A 23,020-nucleotide genomic window follows, 5' to 3' on the forward strand; every position below is an offset into this window, starting at 1 on the left:
TTCTCTCAAATCAACACTTCGTCCGATTACTTTTAATGAAACATCAGTAGTTCATTTTCATTCGAATCTAGTCAAATCACATCGTTTTCAATTGTTTCAAGTTTTACTGAAAATAAAATAGCTTATTTTCAAATGGTTTGGGTGCTCAATAAATTGTGTGTAATATGCCATACGGCAATACCAATTCATCAGGAATTAATTATTACAGTCCCTTCATTTATTCATACATTTCCGTCTAACAACAAAAGTACTATTATCTCGGGGGCATAATACAAAACATGAGAATATGAATGATTGCTATTTATTCAAAATTAAAAAGAAAAACAACAAAGAAAATGGCCAGCATATAAATTAAGTAAATCACACAATTAAATACATATCTTGAAACAAGGATGAAACTGAAGAAAAACGTAAAAACACTTTTTTTTTTACAGTACTGCATTGTTCCTCTGTATTAACAGAAATCAAAACATCACAATTTCACAAATGGTGATTAGGTTACTGCATCTATCAGGTGATGCAATAATGCATACAATATTATCACCAGACAATTCATTGTCATAGTTCCTAATAATAGTCAAAACCAAGGGATCAATATTGGAATGTGTGTATATAATGACGTAGAGTGAGCACGGAGCTCATAAAATAGAGATTTAGCTATGTCTCCAATTTGGGACACATTGTTAAATTGCAGCAGTGAAGGTTAATGTGTAAACCACAGTGCTCTTCATCAAGAACATACCTGAATTAAGTATGGGTAACGTGAAAAAAATAATTATAGCAACCTTTAGCATTTAAAGAAACCTCGGTCATTTAAACCAATTACATAAATAAGCATGTTTCAATATCACCAGTGAAATCAGTGTAAACAAAAATACAAAGATAATTTCTCTCAAGAATATCACTGGCCTCTGAAAATGGAGAGACTAACCAGTTCATATTTGTAACTGGTCAATCTTTGGATAGAGAAAAGAGACACTTTTTCCTGTTGGTTGGTACGTCTACTTTGTCATAGCAATAAACAAGAATGTCATGAGAAGAGGAGAGATGCTGACGTCTTTCTCTGTATCTGTTTCTCTCCCATTTCTCTGGGTCATTTCCCCACTGGCTGGTGGTTGTCTCATTGTTGTCTCTGCTCTTATCCGTCCTTAGAGAGTGTCTCTCTTCCTTTAGCTGAAGCACACAGGCCCAACAGTGAATCCAAACTCCTGTGTGAGGTCACTGCTGCCGAACACTGCCAGATCTCTCAGGGGAAGCAGATCCAAGTCCTCACTCTCAAACTGGAACACCGCCTCACGACGGCCTCCGGAATGCAGCTCCTCAGAGGGCTGCCAAGAGAAACACAAAGTACATTAAGTATTGAAGTGACTCTCTTCACCATCTCTCAATAGCCTTCCCTCCTCACCACCACCACCACCACCACCACCACCACCACCACCACCACCACCACCACCACAATCTAATACAGTACATGGTAATCATTATAGGGTAGTCTAAAAACATACCACGCAATCTTGTAATGTCCCCAGGTAACTCTGTCTTTGTGTGTCTGCCAGGAACTTCACCTCTCTTTCGCCTGGTCCCTGTTTGTTCCCAGGCTGGCAGGAGTAGGTGATGTTCTGACTGGTGAGCCTGCTGTTCAACCTCAGGAATCTCATCTGCACCACGTCGGGTCCTAGATACTCAAACTGGGAGAGGGCATGGAAGGAAGGAAATCAAACCAGAAACACAAAAGCATTTCATTGTACTGTGTACACCACATGTACCATTTGCATATGACAAATAAACTTTGATTTGATTCGATTTGAGAATCATGATTGGATTTGAGGCTTACCTGAAAGCCTTTTTCCTTTGAACTCAACCAATGAAATGAGTTATTTGTCCCAGAATCCTTCAGCCATGCTTTTACTGGCACCTGAAGTTCGAATGTATTTCATATGTTATTACATACATTTAGCATATGTTATTACCATATTATATAAGATCTAAAGTTCAGTGTGTCCCAGAGCCAGAAGTGTGTGTGCAAGTACCTGAGGCTGGAGCGGAGACAGACAGGTCTTTGGTGCTGCAGTGAAGTCACAGTACACCAGAAGGGCATCAGCTGGGCTGCCCTGGTTAGGATCAATGTAATACATCCCTGGAACATGTAACAACCTTTACATCAGAAACTGAGCAGGGTTCCATCTCTCTGCTGCTGTACAACCGCTCCCACACAAATCCAATAAGCATATTGTACATTTAAGATGCTTTAAAATGTCTGATACCAATATTGTGGTATTAGAATATAACAGAGAAGTCTTCACATTGTGGAAAAAGCGCATACCATTAGTGAAGTTGGGCTGGGAGAGCCAGAGCTCCAAGCAGGTGGTAGCCGGGTGTTCTTTAGTGCCGTCTGGTGGATCTATGAGCAAGTGCAGTTCTTGGTGCAATAAATCCAGCAGAGTCTGGATCAGGAGGTAGTTGGGCTTGTCTGACAGGTACATGAAGTCCTGATCAGGCAGGGGGTGAAACAAGGAGGTGTTGTAATATAAATAGTTATGGCTAAATTTGCAGGATAGCCTAGTGGTTAGGGCGTTGGACTAGTAACCGGAAGGTTGCAAGTTCAAATCCCCAAGCTGACAAGGTACAAATCTGTCGTTCTGCCCCTGAACAGGCAGTTAACCCACTGTTCCTCGGCCGTCATTGAAAATAAGAATTTGTTCTTAACTGACTTGCTTAGTTAAATAAAGGTTTATTTATTTATTTCTTTAAATGGCTTTAGTTTCAAAATGGAAGTATTTGGATGTGCTTGGATAGATTACCAACGACTTGCCTTGAGTTGTGCCAGAGAGAGATTCAGAGAGGTTCCAGGGGGGCCAGGAGGTCCAGGGAGGCCCTGACATAAATAAGGAAAAACAAACACAATATCTAAATTAATCTCATTGCCCTGGGTTGCCAGATTGGGTCAGGAATTATTTTGATTTCATTGAACAGATGTAAAGTGTCTGCTACTGTAATGTTTTGTGATGTGAGTAGGGTCATACTCACAGGCAGGCCTCTCACTCCAACAGGACCTGCTGTTCCAGCAAATCCTTTTAGACCCTGACAATTAGGCAAATTTAGTCAGTGCCCTCAGTCAATCCCCCAATCTCCAAACAATTCATTGACAAGACACAAAGGTATGAAATAAAAAACAGAACAAATGTGTGTATTTGTATTTAGAGAACTGTATTTAGAGAAACATACCTTTTCTCCAAACAAACCCTATAGAAAGAGACAATTCATCACATTAGCATTTACTTTTTTTCCTGTATAAGTATGTTTACGATATTTTCAGAAACACAAGGGTAATAACAGTACCATATTTCTGAAAAAGGACAACTTACAGGCAGTCCAGGTAGACCTGGGGTCCCCCATTCCCCATGAGGACCAATGTCTCCCTACAAAGACAGAACACATAAATCACTGTCAATACAACTCAATAGCAATTCCACGATTAATGATGAATACTTAACAGAACACTGAGTCGGAACACACTAGACGGACAGATACTAGAAGGTGCATCTTACTTGTTCTCCTTTTAGACCAGCCCTCCCTGTCTGACCCAAAGGGCCTTGTGTCCCCTGAAACAGACACTCAACTGACTCAATAGATCATGGAACTGGGTCCATTATTACATACAGGAAATGTATAGGGATATGAACATGGGAATGATGGAGGCAAAATGCATCCATAGTGAATCTACATTAAGATTTTTAGTACATCTGACTCAAGTGTAATATGCTTCTTGGGATAAATGAGTTCAAAAGTACCTTCAACCCCTGACCTCCAGGAGGACCTGTTAATCCCATCTTCCCCTTCTCTCCCTGTAAGTTTAGGGGAAATATATTAGTGTCACATAAAATGAGCTCAAAGTGCTGTACTTCTTCAATCATATCATAATCCTGTTAGTGCTTGCACAAAGGATAGTAACATCTCATTCTGTGTTCTTGGAATCTGAATATCTGGACTTGTCCAGTGACTGCTGCGAAAGATCAGCTAACAACAGGGGAAAGTCCTTGTGGCGGCACGGAGAGACGGCTGACAGGAGGGAATAGACCCCACTGGGACAGTCATGGGGTAGCTTCCCATTTCTGTAGTTTCCCATGCTTCGCAGTATGTTGGAAACACCCGCTTTAGCTACAGAAAGTCAACGTACGAGAATACCCCTAGAGTCTGCGAGAGCGGGGGCGGAAGATGACTCATCGGCTGACAACATGGTAACGACTGGACTGGAAATGACTACGAGTAATGAGAGCACAGCACAAGGGAACACCACAGCAACTGTCACAAGTTCTGCTGCAACAGTGGGCCACAAACAGATGCAGGTATGTGTCTGTGGTTGGAGGAAAGTTACGTCACACCATGGGTTGAGGACCCACCAGGGGAAGAAGGGGTGTTTGGGTAAAGAGAGACAGAGAACTCGCATTGATTACTTTCTGCGAAAGCGATCAAATCAGTCAAATGAAGCACAGCAACTGGACGCAAACCATAGTTTGCAGTGCATCAGTACCACTGTCATGGAGGACGTAAACTCAAGCACCGAAGTAGCAACTGAGGTGGAACCAACAACAGGAGTGGAACTCACCCAGCCTCCCAGACCTGCAGTCGAGAGGAGACTACCAGGGCACAGACCGTATGTGAAGTGGCCTGGCGCCAGTGACAAGAAGTTGTGGGAAACAGTGAATACTGACCTTACCTTGACCCTTGAGAAACTTCGAGGCACAGTGGAGAAGAAGTTGGAGAGGATGGGGGTCATCATCTATGAGTACGGGACAGAAAGATTTGGAGTGGAAGAGGCAAAAGGCGGGAGAAAGGTTCCAACGCCACCAGTTTCCAGGAGGCAACAAGAAATCAAGCGCCTCGTTCAAAAAAGGCGGCAGCTTAAGAAACAGTGGAAGAAGGCCTCTGAAGTGGAAAAGGAGGGCATAGAGGCACTTCAGGCTGACATCAAAACCCGGTTGGCATCCCTCCGTAGAGCAGAGAACCTACGGAAACGCAGAAGGAAGAAAGAACAAACTAGAACTCGATTCTATAAAGATCCCTTCAAGTTCCTTAAAAGTCTCTTCACAAAGGAAAAAAGTGGAGCTCTAAAAACAACAAAGAAAGACCTAGAGGAGCACCTGAGAACAACAAACTTTGACTCAAAGCGACATGAACATCTGGCCATCCCATCAGATATCCCACCCATTGAACCCCCGGAACATCATATTGAGACCAGCCCTCCGACATGGAAAGAGGTGGAAAACACAGTTCGACGGGCAAGAACAGCATCAGCCCCGGGGCCAAATGGAGTCCCGTACAAAGTGTATAAGAACGCACCAGACGTCCTGAGGTTCCTCTGGAGGCTTATGAGAACAGCTTGGCAGAAGAAGATAATACCCAAAGTGTGGCGTAGGGCAGGCGGGGTCCTGATCCCTAAGGAGAAGGATGCAGTGAACATCAGCCAATCTCCTTACTGAATGTCGAGGGTAAAATCTTCTTTAGGGTCATTGCCCAGAGGATGGCCGAGTACCTGCAAAGGAATGCGTATGTCGATACATCTGTACAGAAGGCAGGAATATCAGGGTTCTCTGGCTGCTTGGAACATTCCAGCATGATCTGGCACCAGATCCAAATGGCCAAGGTGGAGAAAAGGGACCTCCATGTAGTCTTCCTCGACCTCGCCAATGCATTTGGCTCTGTGCCCCATGAACTCCTGTGGTCTGCCATCAGATTTTTCCACATACCGGACACCATCACAAACCTGGTGAAGTCGTACTTCCAGGATCTGCAGTTCTGCTTCACCACCTCAGAGTTCACCACCTCATGGCTGTGCCTGAATGTAGGTATAATGGCGGGATGTACCATTTCTCCGTTGGCATTCACAATGGCAATGGAGGTTATCATCAGATCCTCAAAATGGGTTGCTGGTGGACAGCGAGTCGACTCTGGTTTCCGCCTCCCTCCACTCAGAGCCTACATGGACGACATTACAACATTGACCACCACTGTCCCATGCACCAGGAGACTGCTCAGAAAACTCAAGGAAAACATCAGCTGGGCCCGTATGAAGATTAAACCATCCAAGTCACGCAGCATCTCGATTGTGAAGGGAGTACTCTCTGACCTGAAATTCTTCATCGGAGATGACCAAATCCCAACAGTGTCTGAGCAGCCGGTAAAAAGCCTTGGAAGGTGGTATGATGCAAGCCTGAAGGACAAAGACCAGGTGCAACAGCTGCGCAAAGACATTAGTAGTAGCCTACAGTCCATCGACAACACCCAGCTACCTGGAAAGTTAAAGGCCTGGTGTCTGCAGTTTGGTCTCCTACCCCGGGTGTTGTGGCCCTTAGCACTGTATGAGGTTCCAATCTCAACAGTGGAGAAGATGGAAAGAGGAGTCACAGGCTACTTAAAGAAGTGGCTCGGAGTTCCACGATGCCTTACCACCATAGGCCTCTATGGAGATGGTGTCCTCAAGCTGCCCCTCACCAGTCTAACAGAGGAATTCAAGTGTGCAAAAACCAGGCTCCAGATGACAAGACCCAGTGGTGAGCAACAACGCGCCAACCTTGGCAACTGGGCGCAAATGGAGGCCAGAAAAAGCAGTCCAGGAGGCAACAGCAGCCCTCAGACATGCTGACATTGTGGGTCATGTTCAGCAAGGGAGAGGAGGCCTTGGGCTAACTAGCCGTGCTGCTTGGAGTAAGGCCACTGCACCAGAGCGGCGGAAGATGGTAGTGCAGGAAGTACGCCATCAGGAGGAGGCTGCAAGGTGGGCCAAGGCAGTCTCTCTTGCCAAACAGGGACAGTGGACTCGATGGGACAGTGTGGAGAAGAGGAAGATCAGCTGGAAGGATCTGTGGGCCATGGAAGCGAGGCGGTTGAGCTTTTCCATCAGAGCAACATATGACGTCCTTCCAACACCAGTTAATCTTCACCAATGGTATGGTGAAGATCCGGACTGTGCCCTCTGTTCCATGCCAGCCAACCTCAGGCACATTCTCACAGGGTGTAAAACAAGCCTCACCCAAGGACGCTACACTTGGCGTCACAACCAAGTCCTTAAAAACCTTGCGTCCGCCCTGGAGGACAAGCGAGCTGCCACCAACTCCCTACCACCCACAGCAGCATCACACTCCTTACGGACAAACTTTGTCAGCGAAGGGGCTAAACCACCGAAGAGCGGCTCTACACCATTAGAGCGAGACCAGCTGCGCTTGGCCCGCGACTGGAAAATGCTAGCTGACATTGGCCGGCAACTTGTGTTTCCTCCGGAGATCGCAACCACCACCCTAAGACCTGACATGGTGCTCTGGTCCCGTTCACTCAATAAGGTCTTCATCATTGAGCTCACAGTACCCTGGGAAAACTCAGTAGATGAGGCTTATGAGCGAAAACATCTGCGCTATGCTGATCTAGCTGCCGAAGCACGGCATCATGGCTGGAACACAGAAGTCCGACCAGTGGAGGTGGGCTGCAGAGGTTTTGTGGCAACATCTACAACCAGACTGCTTAGAGACCTGGGAATTAAGGGCCAGAGCCAGCGTTCGGCAATCAAAGCTGTATCAGAGGCGGCAGAAGGCAGCAGTCAGTGGCTCTGGATGAAGAGGAAAGACCCCAGCTGGGCCCCGAAGTGAGAGGGCCAGGAGGTATGCGGTCAACAATGCTTGACTCAGGGAGGAGGACGCCCCTGCCATGCATAGTCCCATGGGATGTTGGCTATCAACAACAAGGCAACTCCTATGACTAATTGGGAATGGGACGCAAGCGTAGGATTGATCACCCTGTCGCTGGCCGCCTTTGGGGAGGGTGTATAGTGTGAAAGGCCGAAACACCCTAGGAACCAAAGGTACACTACTGACGATGCGCTCCCCAAGTTTCACCAGGCTCACTGTTCATTAACTCTTGGAAGTGCTTGCACAAAGGATAGTAACATCTCATCCTGTGTTCTTGGAATCTGTTGAGGCTTCAGTCAAGGTCTTACCTCTATACCTGGTCCACCCATTAGACCCTTCTCCCCGTGTAAGCCAGGTGTCCCCTTTGAGAGAAACAAGGGACGTTATTTGCTGAGTTTTGGGGACCCAGTGATTGAGTTATACAGCTAATCCTCCTGGCATTGAAAAGTGCACACAGCCTTTCCAAAACAGATCAAATAACTTACGTAAGGCCCTTGTCTTCCTGGAGGCCCAGTTGAACCAAAATCTCCCCTCTTTCCCTGTAGGCCAAAGAAAGGTCAAATCCTGATTAAAATGTGATGCCCCATTGACCTTACACAAACTCTCACCACTGCAACATATTATCAAGGTGAAGAAACATTATACTGTATGTTATGGCGAATGCAAAATCGGGCCAGAGTTTCTCACGGTCAATAGTGATTACTGACCTTTTCTCCTCTCTCTCCACCTAAGCCTTTGCTTCCAGTTTTTCCTCTATTCCCCTTACATGGGAACAAAAACAGCTTTTAGAATCAAATGAAGAATTCAGATCCATATTAGTTGGAACGATACATTTTTAACATATGAAAAAGAGACTGAATAAGCAATGGTGTAATTCTCACCCTCCTTCCAATGTGTCCGGTCTTTCCTGGATACCCATTTCGACCATCATACCCCTGACAAAAAGAAAGACCTACAATCACATACTACACTAAGTGGACATTATGATATGGCCTTTGATACAGGTAGGATGTCAGAATGGGACAGAGTGCTAAATACTATATATGTAGATGTAAAGACGGGTGAAAGGTGAAGCTTAAACGGACCTTTTGACCTTTCTGGCCTAGTCTCCCCTCAGGGCCTGTTTGACCTTTTGGTCCCTGAAGAGCAAAAGGGTAATATTGACTTATCCTAAAACATCATCAGTAGACATTTATTTCTGGTGAAGATATTGGAATATTTGTGTTTCATTTATATATAAGGTCTAAAACGTTATTGTAGCACTTACTAAAGGTCCTGGTGGGCCAACAGTTCCCTGAGGCCCCACCTCACCAGGCAAACCCTAAGAGTAGGGATGAGTAAAAAAAAACATCAACCAAAATGTTTACTAACTTATGTCATGTTGCCAAAGACATATCAACACCACAGTTCATATGTGTCTGTGTTCCTACCTTCAATCCAGGAGACGCTTGGGGCCCCCTGTCGCCTGGAAGACCCTCTGGCCCCTGGACCCGACAGAGACATTCAGACCGTCATCTTAATGAACAATTTAGATGTTCTCTAGAAAGAAAGATATCAATCAGCCTCACCTGCTCTCCTGGTTCTCCTTTATCTCCAGGTTCATCTTTGGGCCCCTTAAGTCCGGGGAAACCCTTTGGACCAATCTCTCCCTGTCTCCCCATGCCTCCCCGCACTCCCTACAATAAACCAACAAAATTGAACAAAATTTTCAACAAAATTGAATTATGACAGAAATTGACCATGCAAGTGCAATCAATGATGTGGTCCTTCTGTAGCACAGTTGGTAGAGCATGGCGCTTGTAACGCCAGGATAGTGGGTTCGATTCCCGGGACCACCCATACGTAGAATGTATGTACACAAGCGACTCACATGACTGTAAGTCGCTTTGGATAAAAGCGTCTGCTAAATGGCATATATTATTATTATATATTATGCTGTGCATATGGTTTTAATTACAATCTTATCAATATAAATTGGCAGATGATTTGGATACTAGGTACCTTTGGTCCATGTTTCCCCATGTCACCATTCACTCCACTGATGCCTGACATCCCCTGTCATTAGAAGACAACAGCTCAATAAAACCAATCAAGCCTACAGTTACATTACTCTCTATAATTCATACATGAAAATGAACAACAATTTTGCTGGCAATACATACCTTAAGGCCTGAGTTTCCAGGGTTCCCAGCCATACCATAAGGGCCTTTGTCCCCCTAGAGAAATTACAACTCCATGTAACTGTACAGCTATACTATATGGCATCATTGTCCCGATCGTGATTAGAGAATTTCAACATCATACTGTACCTTCTGCCCTTGTGGTCCATCAGCCCCAGCTAATCCAAAAGGTCCTGGAACACCCTGGAACAATAACAGGTTGTGAGGCAGAGTATTCAACAAAGCCATTAGAGAAATTGCCATTACTGAGTAATAACAGATGTTCTAACTATCAATACACTCCAGTCTACTTCAAACCTACTTCCAGTCCAGACAAGCCCGATGGTCCAGCTTCCCCCATCAACCCCACCTGGCCCTGATGAACAGAAACAGAACACTGTTGAAGCGCCAAATCTACATATCACACACACATCACCTCTATTAAACCATCAAACATTAGTATAGAATACACCTTATCAGTCACTCACTCGTAGTCCTACGTAGCCCTTCTCTCCCTTCACTCCTCTTTTCCCATTGTCCCCAAGAGCTCCTGAGGGCCCCTCCAACCAAGAAAATCCACGAGGTCCTATGTCCCCCTGGAGAGGAAAAACAACAATATGGAAAGTATCAGATTGGGATTTGTATGGCAGAGGAGCAAGAAAACATTTTTCAAAGACTTCTGAAAATCTTAACAGGCATTGTATCATACATATAGAACCACACATAAAGCATATATTAAGTAGGCCTTCGTTATCCTGTTAATTCCATTACCTTTTGTCCTTTAGGACCAGGATATCCTCTGTTGCCGAAACCTCCCATCTCTCCCTGCAACAGACAATCACAGAAAACCATGATAATCACATCCCAAGCTGATAATGATGGCAGCCTGTGTCTGTAGATGAGCTTGGTAGAAAGGGTAATACAACTGACCTCTTTTCCCCTTGGCCCAGGCTCACCCTGCATCCCCTGGGAGCCCTGTGGCCCTGGCTCTCCCTGTAGTCCATTCGGCCCTGCCTTTCCAAAGGGACCTGGAGCTCCCTGTCTCACAGCAACATAGATGGGGTCAGAAAGGTGGGGATGGAGTAGTGAGCGATCGAATTAACACATTTGAACTGAACTACTGAAAAAGGGAGGAAATCCTATTGTGATGATGTCACTGACCGGTTCCCCCTTCCTGCCAGATGGCCCCTCCTCACCAACTGTTCCTGGGGGACCCTGGGAGGCAGGAGAATACAGTACAGGGTCATCAATGTCAGCCATGATAGCACTATTGCAAAGGTATTGTATGATATACCACACTTTACACCATGAAAACAAGAAATAGCAAAAAACACAACATCAGTCCTAATGGAGGTGGATGGGTATACGACTGTCTAAGAACAGACACACACCTGCTGTCCATCCAGTCCAGATGGCCCACTGTCTCCAACAGGCCCTGCTGCTCCCTAAACAGACACAACAGTACAGTACATCACTCAATGCATTACTGGCTGTCATGATTCATGCTTTATTCCTTTCAATCTATCATTGTAAAATAGAAAAAGACAAGAGCTAGGGCTGGCATTGAACTCACCTGCACTCCATTTTCTCCAACCTGCCCTGTTACTCCATCTATCCCAGGAGTGCCCTGGATACAGTAGATAAAATAGATTATCAGACTCAAGAGTGACTATACATGTATTGATAATACATGTTAATATCTGTAATGTTCATTAAAATATTTAATCAACAGAATATATAATAATACAAAAATAATATAATATACAAATATAATACCAATATACAGATAGGCCTCTGATTACATTTTTTTATTGGAATTAAACAATGAGAAAGATGAAAAGTACCCACTCACTGGAAACCCGGTGGGTCCGGCTAGCACCTGAGGCCCCAGAGGCCCCTTGCTTCCTGGGGGGCCTGGCTTTCCTGTCTTGCCCTCTGGCCCTGGTAGGCCTGGAGGACCCTAAAACCAGGTACATAGCGGTTAAAGCTTTGGGCCAGTGAACAAAATGTCACTGATTCAAATACCAGTGCCCTTGAGCAAGGCACTTAACCTTAATTTGCTCCAGGGCTGCCCCTGTAAAAAACACATTGCATTGCACCTATCCGATGTATGTAACAATAAAAACATATTTTTGTATTATCTTCTGATTCAACCAGAAGACAAATATGGACCATAGTACATTCACATCAGCCAACCATGGACCTCATAAATTAATCTGTCTCCAGAAAACAAAATGACAAAATCATCAAAGTGCCATCTAACCAAACAAGAGGACAAGGAAATGATTTAAAAGTGCTACTCACTGGTGACCCCTGTATGCCATTGTGTCCATTGTCTCCTTGACGACCCTGAGGTGGATAAACCATAAAAACGTCATGGCAGAGTCAGGCTGTAACTCCAGGGGGAAACCTCATCCAGTGTGTCTAAAGCTAGTCTGTATTAGTCAAATGGTCTTAAAAAGTGAGCTTCCTTACCTGAGGTCCAGCCGGCCCTCTCTCTCCATGAGATCCCTTTAACCCCTATAGGACAGATCAAAAACATCAACGTGGTAATAAAAGGTATCAATGTGTAATATTTCCACCAATATTAGTTTACACTATTCTTTCCATAATGTGAGTGTCAGTACAGTGTACTCACTGGTGGTCCACTCTTCCCAGGGATACCAGCGGGACCTCTCACACCAGGTTCCCCCTGAGGTTAGACAGACAGACAGGTGGCATTCAATGAAATCAACAACTATACTAACACTAACATGTGGTAGAACTGTATGGGGTATTTTCTTACCCTCTCTCCAAAATGACCAGGTCTCCCAGTTAAACCCACTGCTCCTGGGTAGCCCTGTACAAGGAATGGGTTTCCACAGTTACGGTTACAGTTGGTTGTTCCACAAAAAGTTGGTTGTTGGCAGTAGTAGGTACCACTGCACTAAGATGATAATAATTGGTTTAAACATCTATCTTTTACACTTTTCTTAGAAAAATAACAGATTACAGTAACACCTACAGAGCATGACCTCTCACAGCGGGATTATAAAAATACTTTTCTAAACACATTAAGATAAATTAAATGTAGACTGGTTATGGCCACTAGCCCACTCTAACACCTTGTTGGGGTTGGACAGGCAACACTTACATACATGCCCACTGGCCCCTGGCGACCCTCCACGCCATCTTTCCCTGTGAAGCCCTAGAGAACAGAGAGACTCATTAACGAGAAATGTCGGTAATATTTCAGTTTGAGACAGAGGCTCTTGGCCTACAGTACTCACCCTATCACCAGGTGGCCCAGGACTGACGTCTTGTCCAGACTTTCCTGGAGGACCCTGTTGAAATCATGAAATAGATATAAACATAAAGGGTAAGAATGGGTAGGTTGAGGAGGGTGACAGAATGTGCAGGTCCAGCAATGATAGGTGAGCGACATTTATTGTTGGACATACCTGAGCACCTGGGGGACCTGCTCGTCCTGGTGCTCCCCCCAGACCTGAAAATCCCTGGATTTATGACAGAGAGGTTAAACACACATTGACTTGTGAATATATGACCATGTACTGTAGCAACAAATGTATACCCTAATTCAATGTGCCCTACCAGCATCACGTATCAAGACTTTACAAAGCAGTGTTGAGGACCTCAGATCATCCCTGGCTGTGCCATGCTGAATGTGTCTTACAAAGACACTGACTGACTGAGCCTACAAACCCCTGGGGATGATCAGGGCCTTGTAAACCTCTTTACTGGTACACTATCTAGTCTTATCTGTCTGACATGTAGGTGCTCATATAAACAGGAGAGCTGGGACAGCAATAGCCACCACAGGCCCACAGGCAAGCTGTTATATCTGTGTCTAAGGAGGATCATCTGAAAAACATCCAATCACACCTCTCTTTATTGCTATGGTTTATGAGAGTTCAGCAATGATTGAGCCATTTGTGTTTCTTTTCTTTTTACTGTTGACTTTTACTTGTTTAGAGCTGATTGGTTAAAGGGGTTTGACTCACTCTGTGTCCTTTAGTTCCAGGAATACCAGCAGAACCAAGCTCACCCTACAATCACACACAACAACACAAACATTACACATATTGTTTTTATCATGCCATACATTTATTTTCTGTACAGATGTAGGATCTTAATTTTAGTCAGATTTCTACAGCAGGAAAATAATCCTGCAGCAAAGGAAAATTTGAATTATTATGTGGATTATAATTAATGGACATTTTTGTAGGGGCAAATCAAGTCGGACATTTCAAAGCGGACATTTTAAAACTCAAATACACTACAATTTTGCATGTTCTGTTGTGCAGGAAAGTTCTCTGCAACAAAAGAATGAACAAATTAAGATCCTACTATCTATCTATCTATCTATCTATCTATCTATCTATCTATCTATCTATCTATCTATCTATCTATCTATCTATCTATCTATCTATCTATCTATCTATCTATCTACCTGTACACAGAACTTATCCTGAAACCTACTTATCAATAATGATTGAAACCGCTGGGTTAGTACCTGTTCAAGGAACTGCATTGACAATGCACAGTAGACAATAAGGAGTCAGTAGAAAATTCTAATAACTGATATTTTAAAAATTAAAAGTTATAAAATGGGAACCTGTGTACCAGGCTTTCCTTCTGCACCCTCAGTCCCAATGAGGCCTCTAAAACCCTGCAACATAACACACAGACATAGACACAAACACGTCTGGCATACATACCACACACAACAAGGACAGCTGATTGTTACTATCACACAACAAGGACAGCTGATTGTTACTATAGCTACATTATCCATCAAGGATTGTCTGTCAAGTAATACTCATATGAGAATGAATACTGTTCTCTTACCAGGATTCCAGGTATACCAAAAAGACCAGGCTGTCCAGTACGACCCTGGAAATAGAAGATATCAGAGGGAGAATGTGATTATTCCCCCAGTCCCAGCAACATCTTCCAGCAGAGGGTATAGTAATGTATCTTCAAAGATGATCTATTACAGCAGTGTTTCCAAACTCCAGTCCTCCAGTACCCCACATTTCTGTTGTAGCCCCGAACAAGCATACCTCATTCAACTTGTCAACTAATCATTGAGCCCTCAATGAGTAGAATCCGGTGACTTTATCAGGGGCTACAAATAAAATGATTACTATTGGGGGTACTCGAGGACTGGAGTTGGGAAACACTGTATTTGAGGAGACAGTTACCCTGGGTCCTTTAGGCCCTGATTTCCCATTATGGCCTGGAGTTCCCCTGTGGCCCTTAGGTGGAAACAAAGAGAGACATTCAAAATTAAGATTTTGAGTCTGTATTATGGCGTGTGATACAAGAATATGGCATGACATAACTCTGTCAGTATTATATTGTATTGTATTGAAACTCAGGTTATAAGACTTTGACATCTTTGGGAAGCTGGCCATTCAATATTGGCTCATTGAATGCAGCTGCATGTAGACTAGAACAAAAGAGAGGTCTAACAGAAGAGCTCTAGTTGTTCCCTCAGGACATGAAGTTCCCTCAGGAAAAATAAAGTAATTCTACGTCTAAGTCTAGTTTGTTGTAATCACTCCACCAGACAGTGATAAACTCTACTGACCTTTGACCCCTCCTTTCCAACCACTCCCTGGAGGCCGACCTCTCCGTCTTCACCCTGCATGGGAGAGAAAGGGATCAGAGCCCTCTCATCAAAGGTTCAAATGAGCCGTGCCATTTCATAAACACAAACTACAGGTATCCAACATAATCCTTCATACATTTGACATGAATCATGTATCAGTATATAACAGCAGAAGAGGTACAGTAGGAAGATGAGGAGTGTTATTAATGTATGTTACAGTAATAAAGGCTGTGAATAGCAGGTGTCATCCTGATGTTTACCGGAATGCCTTGGGGGCCAGCTTGACCTCTGACACCAGGAAGGCCTGAGAGGCCACTCTGACCCCTCTCACCCTGACGGCCTAGGATCCCTGATGCACCAACAGAACCCTGAGGAAAAAAATACTAATGGTATCAAAACACCATATAATATGAAGGTTTTCACAACCATTTTTATTTTAACGAGATCTTCATGAACATGGCCTTTGTGAGTCATGATTCTTGTACTACTGCATCCAAACCCATAATCAAGTCTCTACCCTGTCTCCTTTGGGTCCAGCATCTCCTTTGTCTCCATCTAGTCCTCTGAAGCCCTATAGGAAAAGTCAGATCTGCTCAGATAGGATTCATAGAATAGAGCCTCACTCCTCTCTAAAGATGTCACTCCTGTTTAATAAACAAGAGAATAATTATATACATCTTACTGTGCCACCTGGAGCCCCCTTCAGACCTGGAATTCCAGCAGTCCCCTAAAAGACAGACAGATATTTTGTCAGAGAGAGGAGAGGAGGTAGAGAGACAGTGACATGGATTTGTTTAACTCACAAAGTCACACAGATGCTTTAGATTCTCTACACTACAGTGTATCCCAGGGTATCTAGCGAGATCGGATGTCAGGCCCATTTGGTGGGATTAAGTGGGTACCCTTTTACTATATACTATGTTAAGAGTAAATATAGGTATGCCCTCATCCCAATAAGGAAACCCCTGTAAAACAGATTGCCATATCCAAAATATGTTTTCAATTTCTGTTGTTTTAGAGCTTGAACTAAAACCAGGAGCTAAAACATGTGAGTCAAATACCAGCTGGCAGAGTTGTAAAATGAGTGAGAAGTCAACTCATATGTTTCTGTATAAAAGCCAGAGTCAGCTCTGAGATGCAAGACACATGGTGATTTGTGATTTTAAAGAACTTTATTGCTGCAGTGAGGCCATAAGTCAAACAACAAAGCTGGCGAATAAACCTTTTTTGTTCTGATGACCCAGTTTTAAAACAACTTTTAGAATCAGTTTTCACAATAGTCTCTGTTGGCATGTTGATTATGCCATGCAGAATGCTGTTTATGTTTTATCCCAAAACGTGTTTGCAGCCACATGTCTATCCAAATAAAAATGTAGAGTAATGTGCAGCTCATCCACAAAGAACTCACCACGGGCCCTTCAAGGCCTGGTAAACCCTTCATGCCCATTGGCCCGACTTCACCCTTTAGAGAATCAGAAATAGACAAACATAATCAAATAGACTAAACCAACTCCTACCAGGTGCCATCAGCAAGTGTCTAGGGGATAGAGGCAGGGGTTGATTTATGACTGGGCCTATGTGGGGTTTGACAAGAGATTAATTTTATTAAACAGAAGATGAACGTGACTAAACTTACCATGTCACCTTTTTGACCTGGAAGACCATACATCCCTGGATGTCCCTGACAACAAAATAAATGAGAACATTCAATACTGTTTCAGCAAAATAAAATGTTGACGTATGATGAGGCTATATGCAAGTAGACCAGTTGTATGCATACACATTGTGTATGTCAGAGCCTGTTTTATTAATAGGTCATAAAGTACATCTAAGTCATCATACAGTTTGATTGCAATAATGAACAATATGATTATACGGCCTGTCCCAGGATCTGAATCACATGGTTATGAGGCCATCTGGATATGGCTAATATTTCACTAGACTGAGACTAGCCAGGAGATGGATATTTAAAAAGTAGGTTTTCACATCTACACCACTGTCTTACTAGGCTTCAGGGAGAGCCCCATTGTCTGCTCTGCTTGCCAGGAGCCAGCGTTTGGTGTGCAAGAGCAGTCTTTAGGACTAGACCATGCCAAAAACTAAACAGGTAGCCCCAAACTCAACTCAACATTTACTGAGAGAATACCAGGAAAACAAGTCATCTCCTAGATCTACTGTAGCTGGCAAGAACATTGAGATTTCCACCAGTGCTATTATTGTATGAACTGAAAATGAGTATCTATAATCATATAATTTCACCAATTTTGCTGCCACAGTATATCAAAACGCATAAGGATCAAGTGAATATTATAACCACAGAGCCTGTGTATTTGCTGTGCAAATTAGCTGGCATGTCTTACTTGCAGTGGCGGACTGGCCATCTGGAATTTCGGGCAAATGATAGATGGGCTGGTCCATTTTTAGTAGACCTGGGATTTGCCAGGGACCTCATAATATGATAATATCACGATACTTAGGTGCCGATATAATATGTATTGCGAAAAATATGTTGGCTCACTATTTATACTGAACAAAAATATAAACGTAACATGCAACCAATTTTTTTTTTTACTGAGTCATAGTTCATTAGTTATATATATATATATATATATATATATATATATATATATATATATATATATATATATATATATATATATATATATATATATATAATAACTAATGAACTATGACTCAGTAAAAAAAAATGGTTGCATGTTACGTTTAAGTCAATTTAAATAAATAAATGTGTCCCTAATCTATGGATTTTACATGACTGGGAATACAAATGTGCATCTGTTGGTCCCAGATACCTTTAAAAAAAGGTAGGGGCATGGATCAGAAAACCAGTCAGTATCTGGTGAGACCACCATTTGCCACATGCAGCGTGACAGTTCTCCCTCACATAGAGTTGATCAGGCTGCTGCTTGTGGCCTGTGGAATGTTGTCCCACACCTCTTCAATGGCTGTGCAAAGTTGCTGGATATTGTTGGGAACTGGGACACGCTGTCATACACGTCGATCCAGAGCATCTCAAATATGCTCAAGGTGTGACATGCCATGGAAGAACTGGGACATTTTCAGCTTCTAGGAATTGTGTACAGACCCTTGTGACATGGGGCCGTGCATTATCATGCTGAAACATGAGATGACGGCAGATAAATGGCACAACAATGGGCCTCAGAATCTTGTCACGGTATCTCTGTGCACTCAAACTGCAATTGATAAAGTGCAATTGTGAGGCCTCCCGGGTGGCGCTGTGCTGAGACTCTGGGTTCGAGCCAAAGGCTCTGTCGCAGCCGGCCGCGACCGGGAGGTCCATGGGGCGATGCACAATTGGGAGAAATTGGGGAGAAAATTGGGGAGAAAAAGAGGGTAAAATTCAGAAAAAAAAGTGCAATCGTGTTCATTGTCCATAGCTTATGCCCATACCATAACCCCACAGCCACCATGGGGCACTCTTTCCACAATGTTGACATCAGCAAACCGCTCTCCCACACGATGCCATACATGTGGTCTGCAGTTGTGTGGCTGGTTGGACGTACTGCCAAATTCTCTAAAACTACGTTGGAGGTGGATTATGGTAGAGAAATTAACATTAAATTCTCTGGCAGCAACAGCTCTGGTGGACATTCCTGCAGTAAGCATGCCATTGCATGCTCCCTCAAAACTTGAGACATCTGTAGCATTGTGTTGTGATATAATATTCCACACCTGTCAGGTGGATGGAATATCTTGACAAAGGAGAAATGCTCACGAACAGGGATGTAAACACGTGTGCACAAACTTTGAAATAAATAAGCTTTTTGTGTGTGTGGAAAATGTCTGGGATCTTTTATTTCAGCTCATGAAACATGGGACCAACACTTTACATGTTGAGTTTATATTTGTGTTCAGTGCGAAAAGACAATGGAGAACAAGCTTTTGAAAAACTGGAATTTTGGCGTAGGTACAGCAGACTGGCGCTAGCTAACACTACCTACAGAAGCAAATATATATACTTTTTAATTGTTTGTTTTTTTTACAAATTTATACTTGGAGTCAAATATTAATATAATATCGTCAACAAATAATATTGTGATATTTTTATTTTTCCATCACAAAAAAGTCCTCCCCTGCTTACTTGGATTCCTCGAAGTGCAGGAGAACCTCTCTGTCCTGACAATCCTATGGGACCCTATGAGAAAAACAATACACAGAAGAATGAGTTCAGTTTGAACAAATATCTGAAAGAAAAAAGGAAGTCTCGATGACAGGAATATAACAAAGACACATACTGGAGGCCCTTTACGGCCAACTGGTCCATCTGGCCCTGCTTCTCCCTGTGAGGAACACAGCAGAAGGACAAACCCTTACACAGGATGACTGTTACTGTACATGGCTGTTTTTCATTAATTGTCAAATAAAATGAAATACCATGCAGTCTATGTCAATTAAAGTTGTTGTGAGCACTGCGCTCAGGTGCGTCGACCAAAATGCAATAGAATTCCAAAATTGTGTAGCTGGTCCGCACTCTCCTGTTGCCAGACATTTTATGGAAGTGGGCCATAGAACTGACAGTGTATTGGTATAGAAAAGGTTTGGGCTACACGTAGAGGTGGCAATATTGAAAGAACTTTCCTGCAGAGAGAGTCCTTTTGGATTTTCATATTATGCACACTGTACCCAGGTGGACTTAATGTGGAGTTGGATTTGGTGCCTTTTTTGTGACTAGGCTGCTTGTTGCAGGGGTGTTCTGAACCTAACTTCTAATGTTAATTCCTATTTTCCTGTAACTTTTTATAGACATTGTTTTTCCAATGCATTAAAGAAAGTTACTTGTTTCAATATTAGATTATGTATTGTATATTGAGATGCCTTATTGAGGGGCGGCAGGTAGCCTAGTGGTTAGAGCTTTAGACTAGTAATTGAGAGGTTGCAAGTTCAAATTCCTGAGCTCACAAGGTAAAAATCTGTTGTTCTGCCCTTGAATAAGGCTGTCATTGAAAATAAGAATTTGAGTTTAATGGACTTGACTGGTAAAATAAAACATGTGTGTCTGTTCCAGGAGAGCACACATGAATGCACCTGTTGGTGATTACCTTTAATGAGCTCACACTAAAGAATCTCACCTAAGGAGGATGACACTGTTGAAGGCTTAGGCCAAAATGTTTGTCGATCGACCCACTCCTGAATGAAATAGAAACCTTGAATCTCCATTTTGAGTGCAGACCAGCTACACAATTCTGGTCTGTGCCAATCAATCATCAATCCACTGCCCACTGTGCATTGGTAAATACAGTATACTGACCCTTGAGCCGTTCACCCCCTGTGATCCAATCATACCAGTAACACCTGGAGCCCCCTGTTTGGGCACATACAGTACATATGTGAATATGCAAACACAAAAAAACAACGTCCATTGTTTTCCTGTGCAAGTGGTACGTCTGCACTGATTTGTCAAGTGTGTTCTGACTGCTGCAGTAAAGTAGGTAGATGTGATAGTAACCGTAAGAGCTTGCATGATACTCCTACACTCACCATTGGCCCAAATGGACCTTGGGCGCCATCATACCCAGAATCACCCTGAAAAACAGAAGAGATAGGGACACCTGCACCAGTTGTTTTTTGTTCAGAGCAACAACAAACATATGTGCCGCTGAGGGTACTGGAGGACTGGAGTTGGAAACCACTGATCTAGAACACCCCACCATCAAATAGTGTGGCTGCATGGATTGTAACACAGTTGTGTTCCATTAGGATTATTGATTGTTATTCAAAGTCTTACCTGAGGCCCAAGTGACCCTGAAAACCCTTGGACTCCTCTTTTACCAACCGGCCCCTGAAATTAAAACAGTTATTGTATGATGCACAAGCTTAATAAACCACATCTGTATTACCCACAGTACAGTCAAAACATCAGCACTTATCAGCATTTGAGAGCTGAATTAGGGCCAGAGGATAAAAGTGTTCTACTCACAAGTGGGCCAACAGAACCTGGTTCCCCTGGCTCTCCTTTAGAACCCTGGAGAACATAGCAAGAAATATGTCTACATATGGGGAAAACTACATTAATAAGCATAGGCTACAGATGATCATGATCGTGAAAAGTGAATTCATATATTTAATATAATATATACAAATATTCTAAGTGTGCCTTTGATAGTGAAAGTGCAAAAAAATACAAGCATGTTCCAAACAGGCTTGGATGAGTTGAAAAGAAACCAGGTCTGGTGTTGAGCAAAGCAGCCATTGATGTTTCCATCCACTAGAGAGCAGTGCAATAACACTTTGTGGACATGTGCAGAACAACATCAGCCTACTTCCACTTTGAGAATAAAAAAGGTTTAAAGAGTAGCAATTTTGAAAAGTTTTAAAAAGTTACCTTCTCTCCAGTCTTCCCTCTGTCTCCACATGGACCTGTCTTGCCAGTGAAACCCTGTAGTTCAGTGAGTAGAGAGACACAGGAGACGTGCCAGTGATGTTACTATAAACCAGGGCTCTCCAGCCCTTTTCCTGGAGAGCTACCGTCCTGTAGGTTTTCTCTGCAACCCTGATCTAGAACACCTAGTCCTAATAATTATCTGGTTGATAAACTGAACATGTTTAGTTGCAACTCGGTTTGGAGTGAAAACCTTACAAGAGGCCAGCTCTCCAGGAACAGGGTTGGAGACCCCTGCTATAAACCAACATGTATAACCATGGGGTTTGTGGTGTCCCCTAGTGCCACCAGCTGGTGACTGGTGGCATGTTTGGGATCCAGGCAGCTTCACACACAAATGTGGAATCAAATCAAATCAAATTTATTTATATAGCCCTTCGTACATCAGCTGATATCTCAAAGTGCTGTACAGAAACCCAGCCTAAAACCCCAAACAGCAAAATCGGTCATCATCATAAAAGGGGAATAGATCACAGTAACTAACAGACTCTAGATGATGACTGCTTATTACTAGAACCTGTCTGATGGTTTTCCAGGTTCTGTGGTCAGGAAAAGCTCCTGGACCTACAGTCATTCTGGTTGTTTCCACTGACTGGGTATAGTGTATGAACTGTGAGATCTGACCATAGACACAGTTTGGAGAAGAGTGCTTGTTTGACAGCCACTTCCCTGCACTAATCTGGCATTTTGCCATACAGACATGTAGTGTACCTTACACTGGTATTCTCACCTCATCTCCTCTCTCCCCTGGAGGAGCATTCTCTCCCTTATAGCCTGTAGGACCCTGAAATAGAAACCACCGCCATGCCATTACAGTCATAGAGGTCCATACTTTCTTCCTTGTTTCATTCTAATCAAATCTTGTATTGTATGAGTTGATTTTACTCAGTTAAAATGTTTAGATTGACTGTAAATAATGTATCATGTGAATGTCTTTGGTGTTACCTGAAGCCCAGGCAATCCCGGTGGCCCTGGCTGTCCATCCAGGCCATGCTGACCATCTCTGCCCCAGGTCCCTCCTCGACCTGACACACCCTTCGGCCCAGGGTAACCCTGGCACAGACATAACACCAGGCATGATTCATACATTTAGCTGCTTAGAACAAAACCTCAGAGAAGACTAGGAGATCTCGGATGGTAGACAATA

General features: G+C 43.3%; 1 protein-coding gene across 2 annotated transcripts in view; it reads right to left on the reverse strand.

Annotated features, from left to right (window-relative positions):
- Positions 1-285: 285 nt before the first annotated feature.
- Positions 286-23,020, reverse strand: part of si:dkey-61l1.4 (collagen alpha-1(I) chain) — a 78,829-nt gene continuing 56,094 nt past the window's right edge. The window contains exons 13-68 of one of the 2 annotated variants that reach the window (XM_035785240.2): positions 22,819-22,926; positions 22,604-22,657; positions 21,817-21,870; positions 21,412-21,456; positions 21,220-21,273; positions 20,973-21,017; positions 20,743-20,796; positions 19,730-19,774; positions 19,576-19,629; positions 17,089-17,133; positions 16,861-16,914; positions 16,135-16,179; positions 15,970-16,023; positions 15,713-15,820; positions 15,432-15,485; positions 15,043-15,096; positions 14,687-14,731; positions 14,454-14,507; positions 13,840-13,884; positions 13,279-13,332; positions 13,108-13,161; positions 12,972-13,025; positions 12,624-12,677; positions 12,477-12,530; positions 12,314-12,358; positions 12,143-12,187; positions 11,691-11,798; positions 11,412-11,465; positions 11,230-11,283; positions 11,000-11,053; positions 10,769-10,876; positions 10,610-10,663; positions 10,327-10,434; positions 10,161-10,214; positions 9,989-10,042; positions 9,842-9,895; positions 9,681-9,734; positions 9,248-9,355; positions 9,110-9,163; positions 8,947-9,000; positions 8,765-8,818; positions 8,561-8,614; positions 8,387-8,440; positions 8,165-8,218; positions 7,988-8,041; positions 3,792-3,845; positions 3,549-3,602; positions 3,366-3,419; positions 3,226-3,243; positions 3,028-3,081; positions 2,813-2,875; positions 2,324-2,489; positions 2,031-2,137; positions 1,835-1,915; positions 1,506-1,688; positions 286-1,328 (exon numbers count right to left, since the gene is read on the reverse strand). In XM_035785240.2, the coding sequence (XP_035641133.1) occupies positions 1,170-1,328; positions 1,506-1,688; positions 1,835-1,915; positions 2,031-2,137; positions 2,324-2,489; positions 2,813-2,875; positions 3,028-3,081; positions 3,226-3,243; positions 3,366-3,419; positions 3,549-3,602; positions 3,792-3,845; positions 7,988-8,041; positions 8,165-8,218; positions 8,387-8,440; positions 8,561-8,614; positions 8,765-8,818; positions 8,947-9,000; positions 9,110-9,163; positions 9,248-9,355; positions 9,681-9,734; positions 9,842-9,895; positions 9,989-10,042; positions 10,161-10,214; positions 10,327-10,434; positions 10,610-10,663; positions 10,769-10,876; positions 11,000-11,053; positions 11,230-11,283; positions 11,412-11,465; positions 11,691-11,798; positions 12,143-12,187; positions 12,314-12,358; positions 12,477-12,530; positions 12,624-12,677; positions 12,972-13,025; positions 13,108-13,161; positions 13,279-13,332; positions 13,840-13,884; positions 14,454-14,507; positions 14,687-14,731; positions 15,043-15,096; positions 15,432-15,485; positions 15,713-15,820; positions 15,970-16,023; positions 16,135-16,179; positions 16,861-16,914; positions 17,089-17,133; positions 19,576-19,629; positions 19,730-19,774; positions 20,743-20,796; positions 20,973-21,017; positions 21,220-21,273; positions 21,412-21,456; positions 21,817-21,870; positions 22,604-22,657; positions 22,819-22,926 (3,666 nt within the window). In that variant the 3' untranslated portion in view covers positions 286-1,169. Of the gene's footprint in view, positions 1,329-1,505; positions 1,689-1,834; positions 1,916-2,030; positions 2,138-2,323; positions 2,490-2,812; positions 2,876-3,027; positions 3,082-3,225; positions 3,244-3,365; positions 3,420-3,548; positions 3,603-3,791; positions 3,846-7,987; positions 8,042-8,164; positions 8,219-8,386; positions 8,441-8,560; positions 8,615-8,764; positions 8,819-8,946; positions 9,001-9,109; positions 9,164-9,247; positions 9,356-9,680; positions 9,735-9,841; positions 9,896-9,988; positions 10,043-10,160; positions 10,215-10,326; positions 10,435-10,609; positions 10,664-10,768; positions 10,877-10,999; positions 11,054-11,229; positions 11,284-11,411; positions 11,466-11,690; positions 11,799-12,142; positions 12,188-12,313; positions 12,359-12,476; positions 12,531-12,623; positions 12,678-12,971; positions 13,026-13,107; positions 13,162-13,278; positions 13,333-13,839; positions 13,885-14,453; positions 14,544-14,686; positions 14,732-15,042; positions 15,097-15,431; positions 15,486-15,712; positions 15,821-15,969; positions 16,024-16,134; positions 16,180-16,860; positions 16,915-17,088; positions 17,134-19,575; positions 19,630-19,729; positions 19,775-20,742; positions 20,797-20,972; positions 21,018-21,219; positions 21,274-21,411; positions 21,457-21,816; positions 21,871-22,603; positions 22,658-22,818; positions 22,927-23,020 lie in introns of both variants that reach the window. The other variant, XM_052461383.1, reaches the window with a different exon arrangement.

The sequence above is a fragment of the Oncorhynchus keta genome, chromosome 14 (genome assembly GCF_023373465.1).
Source record: "Oncorhynchus keta strain PuntledgeMale-10-30-2019 chromosome 14, Oket_V2, whole genome shotgun sequence".
Taxonomy (NCBI): Eukaryota; Metazoa; Chordata; class Actinopteri; order Salmoniformes; family Salmonidae; genus Oncorhynchus; species Oncorhynchus keta.